This window comes from Populus euphratica, unplaced genomic scaffold (genome assembly GCF_000495115.2).
Source record: "Populus euphratica unplaced genomic scaffold, PopEup_1.0 scaffold120.1, whole genome shotgun sequence".
In the NCBI taxonomy this organism is placed as follows: domain Eukaryota; kingdom Viridiplantae; phylum Streptophyta; class Magnoliopsida; order Malpighiales; family Salicaceae; genus Populus; species Populus euphratica.
In genome coordinates, this window is record NW_011499918.1 from 512,437 (window position 1) to 517,360 (window position 4,924).

At 31.9% G+C, this 4,924-nt stretch overlaps 1 protein-coding gene and 1 long non-coding RNA gene across 2 annotated transcripts; both read right to left on the minus strand.

Moving 5' to 3' along the window:
• Positions 1–1,794: 1,794 nt before the first annotated feature.
• On the minus strand, positions 1,795–2,509 carry LOC105134820 (uncharacterized). The gene is made up of 2 exons (XR_844077.1): positions 2,228–2,509; positions 1,795–2,136 (listed from the first exon to the last, which is right to left on the minus strand). It is a non-coding gene; the product is annotated as an uncharacterized LOC105134820 (long non-coding RNA).
• A 129-nt stretch (positions 2,510–2,638) lies between these two features.
• On the minus strand, positions 2,639–4,484 carry LOC105134821 (acetyl-CoA-benzylalcohol acetyltransferase-like). Its single transcript, XM_011039375.1, has one exon. It carries the CDS (start codon positions 4,229–4,231, stop codon positions 2,861–2,863), a length of 1,371 nt encoding a protein of 456 aa, XP_011037677.1. The 5' UTR covers positions 4,232–4,484; the 3' UTR covers positions 2,639–2,860.
• Between the last annotated feature and the right edge of the window lie 440 nt (positions 4,485–4,924).

Consider the following 4,924-nt stretch of genomic DNA (forward strand, 5'->3'; position numbering starts at 1 on the left):
AATAAACAAAATCAAAATAAGATGAATCAACTTGTCAATCAAATAATAATGCTGTGATTTATTTATTTTAATTAATTTTTGACATAATGCAAAAATGGTAGAGATATTCTAAAAGTTTTTATGATCAATCACATCAATCTAATAATGCTCTATCCGAAATCTCAAATAATATATTTCATGTTCATTAAAATCTTCATGATAAAATTTCTTAACAAGCTTGCAAATAGCATTAATTTTAAATGATTTAAAGTTGTCTTTATGTTCTAAAGTATAGCTAAGCATAAGAAGTTTCATTATCCCATCACTGAATCTAAAATTTAATTATTCATACTAAAAATCTATTATTAAGTTAAATATATCATAATAATAATGTTAGTAAACTATCATTAATTTTTGTTATTGATATAAATGACTTGTAGTTTTTTTATATGAAGTATTTATATATGGTATGTCAATTTCATATTGTGTGTAAATAAATTACACATATGCAAGGAGAAAATCAAATCCGGCATATAATTAAATCAATTTTCAATTTTACAAGCAGTAGTTCTCCATATTTTTCAAGAAGATAATATTTTTTTTTATCTAATAAAAGATAGACTATTTATATATCTAAACTTAATGAAAAATATTCAATTTTCTTAATTAGGATTTCACTAGTATCTTATTTAGGTTATTTGCTAATAATAATTTTATCTTCCTGATTAATATTTATCTATCATATTTTATAAGAGAATTTATTGTAAAAGCTTATAAATTACTGTATAAAATAATTAAATGTGAATAAATATATTAACAATATTTAGTTAATGGATATCACGAGGAAGCTAGTTAGTTTCTAAAATTTTAACCAAATCAAGATTAATATATTTAATAATATTTTTCTTGTTTATATACGTGAAATCCAAAATAAATTTATATTTTTTAAAATACTAAAGATAAAGAAAAGAATATAATTTTATTATTTTTTCATTAAGATATTCTTATCAATTTATTGGATAAAAGATAGATTATTTATATAAAAACTTAATAAAAAAATTAAATATTTTAACTAGGTTTTTACTAAATTATGCGTTTTGGTTATTTACTAAAAATCATTTTACAATTCTAAATAATATTAGATGGAAATATTAGTGCTAAGAGTTTTTTTTTAAGAATATATTTAGAAAAAAATAATTTAAACCCATTAGAGCACTAAATGTTTTTTTAGAACTTATTAATTACTATATTGCATTTATCATGTGTAAATTAAAAATTTAAACACTGATTTATTTTTCTACTTAGGCTACAGTGCACCTCAGCTTTCTACATTTCTCTGTCTATGTATATATGTGTGTGTGTATATATATATTTGGTGTTTGTGCTTGACCAAACTGGACAAAATACAAGCCCTAAAGGAGAAAAAAGTATTAAAAAAATATATTTTTATTTTAAAAATTTATTTTTATCAACTTATAAAAAAATAATTTAAAAACTTCAAAAACAAAAACAAAAAAGAAACTATAATTTTACTTAAGCAGTGAATATTTGAGATTGAAATACAAAATGTTTTTTTTTAATATTTCTCACTTAAAAAATATATTTAAATAAATATTTTAGTTTTTTATTATTATTCTGAACATTATTTCATTAAAATTATTCAATAAAACATTAAATTAACATCTTTCAAGGCAAACTTGTTTTATAAGTTAAATACACTTTCAAAAAACACAGACAAATAATCTTTAAAAAAGCTCCTAGACACTAAAAATCATCGCGCTGCCATACACAGTACTGTAGATTGAGACCATTACATGTCGCCTATTCATTTATAAAAGGGGCTTAAATATTACGAACACTGGTGAAAGATTCAAATTTGCTTTCTGCTATGTAGCAGAGAGCTTCGGCAACGTTCCCATACTTCAGAAGCCTTTCCCCACCATGAACTGGTCCTTGGAAGTTACTCGGTGATAAGAGATGTCTGCTAATGCAATTATGCCACATTTTTTAGTACAGAATCTCCAAAAGCTCGAGACATTACTAAGCCTAGAGAATCTTCACGAGGTAGCCAGACTCGATGGGTGCGTGGCTCTCTTCCTCTAGTTCAAGTACTCTGGCGCCATTACATGTTCTTATTCTTTCTGCTTCGCCTGGATTCTAAGAGGATCCAATTTAAAAAATGAGTTGCATATGATCATGAAAAATTGTTGTAATTCTGCCTTTGACTTGGGAAGAAAGGATTTCTTACTTGGTAATCCAGGCTTCAAATCTGTAGTTAATTGAACATGCATGATTCCATTCTGATCATTGATTCTGCCCAACGCTATCTGCTCTTAGGTCTCGATCCAATACTTGCTATAATAAGATCGTCACCTGTTTTCATGAGCCCAGCTCGTGGGTTTGATGACTTAAGGATTAGGGTGGCTAGAGCGGCAGCTTCTAGTGGTTGCTGAGATCGTGGACTGAGGTTGGCTGTGGTGATCGTAAAGGGGTAGGGTTTTAGCGGCTGTGATTTTTTGAGAGTTGAGAGAAGTAAAGAATAAAAGAGAGAAAACTGAATAGGGTTGTTGACAAGAACTGTAAAATGATGATGTGATATATATATATATATATATATATATATATATATATATGGGATCAAACTTTAACTTATAGCATGTACCATAAAATTCAATTACTCATACTGATGACATAACTTCCATAAACACAATCTTAATTCGTACATATTGCGCAAACCAATAAAAATCAAGGTCCGTCCTGAAACACAGCAGGACAAGATGAGAATGATAACCAATAAGTGGTTATTTTCTTCTATATATATAGAAAGTAGAACAGATATCATGGTGAAGACAACTCCTTCCAGCAATATAAACTGACCAGATCAGGATCGATCGTGTGCTTGTTTAGTGAAGTCATCTGCTCCTGTGAGGAAGGCAAGGCCAAGATCGATGTCCGGATCTTGTTGGAAGTGAAGCATATCAATTTCCTTTAAGGTCATCCATGCCTCAATTCCATCTCCAAATTTGTCGTCCTTCAGAATACTAACATCTATAGGAAAATTCTTTGAACTCGTCCATGCAGGCTTTCCCCAGCCAAAGTTTGCTTCCTCCAAACCTAGCCTACACCAGCTTGAGAACTTGAATGTATCTACTTCCTCCTTGTTCAATTCTTCGAACAACTCTTTATGGTACCTAGTTACCATTGAAAACACATCGTCGCTGTTTACTGCATTTGCGCAATCTGAAATGGCTTTCCTCTTAGCATCCCTCAGCAGACTCGCAATGTCACTTAATTCTAACCTATTGCTCTCACCATTGGCATTGAATCTAGAAATGAAAGGCATATACATGTTCCCACAAGCATTTTCAGGTAAAGGCATACTCACCTTTCTTCTCAGTGTCATTATCTGGCGCACTGATGATGCTCTCAGGTGTCCGTGCTGTGCTTTAACTGAACCAATGAGAGCCTTCCATATAAGTGCTGTGACCACCTCCAAGCGCGAATGATGGTACTTGACTCCTGAATCGGTGCCACCACCAATTTTAGATTTCAGCTTGTCTATGGCTTCCTTGTTAAACACAAATACTTTTGTGACAATCTTAGGTTGAACTTTTGGTGCTGGTGGAAAATTGAGACGTAAATCTCTTTGTGGGAAGAGAAATGGGCAATCAAATCTTGGACGACGAACTTGATCACTTATCCCACGTTCTCGGAATGTTGTAGCCCATGCATTGATGAATGTGGAGATTGTTGGCATATCAGCTATCCTGTGCGAAGTGAGCAAGCCGATCGCTAAACCTCCACACTTAAACTTGTTGATTTGGATGGCTAATAAACGACTAGTGTCTGATTCAGTTACACAAGGAACAAAATGATCCAGCAGATCACGATTGCTATTGGGGCCTTGTTGGATAATTTGTGTGAGGTCTACCCCATCAACTTTGGCTTCCAGGAACTCCACCCCTTCATCATTACAATCAACTGAGAGATTATCTTGGATGTATCTTCCTGCTAGAGGGTAAAAGAGGGTTAATATTTCGGATAAAGATTTCTCTAGATCTTCGATGTTATTGACATGGTGGTTGTCAGGATAGTAGAAAATATTGGGTACATTCAGTGAAGGAGCAAGCTGATCGAGAAATGATATGTTCAGATTCTGAAGGTGAGGAGGAGTTTGAACTGATGGTTTTATTAGCTTTCTAGATATGAGATGAACCTTCATTGCCAGCTTGCTATATTTCGACTCGATCATTGCCTTTCCCCCTTTTAATAGCTACGTGCTGAGATGGTAGGTGGGTTTTGAATCATGGAAGCTGAGTAGGAACTTGAAAGTTTGATGAAGTTATCAACCTAATCTCTTAGCTTATTTGTTTATTGTTTCTATGTATTTCCTTGGACTTTGGTATAGAACTTATGTATGCTTGCGCTGGAAGAAAATCTAACAGATTCATTTATGAACCAGTGAAATACAATATGTCAAGTCTAAGATTTTGTGCTAACAGATTCATTTATTTTCAGCTTTATTGTTGTTGCAAGCCACCATATCCTCAAATTCATTTATTATCAGCTTAATTTTAGATTTTGTGCCTGATTTTCTTTTCTTTTTTTATCTAGGATTCTAATTTTTCTACTTTTTCTTTTTTTATCTAGGATTCTAATTTTTTTATCTTGGCCCTCTTAATGTAAAGTTCGGTTTTTTTCACCTATTTAAGAAGTTATAAAATTTATCAGAGTGGCATAATATATGTCCGAGATAATTATTCAGAAATAAAATACAAGTCCATGGACCCCATTTGAACTTCGCTGCTGCTTCCCAGTCAATCACAAAGAAAGTTCAATGCGTCAATTTTGAAAACCCAAATTGGAAAAGGAAACGACCATGAAGTAATTAAGAGGGCCGAAGCCATCAACGAGAAATGAAGACAAGTTCAACGCGTCAATTTTG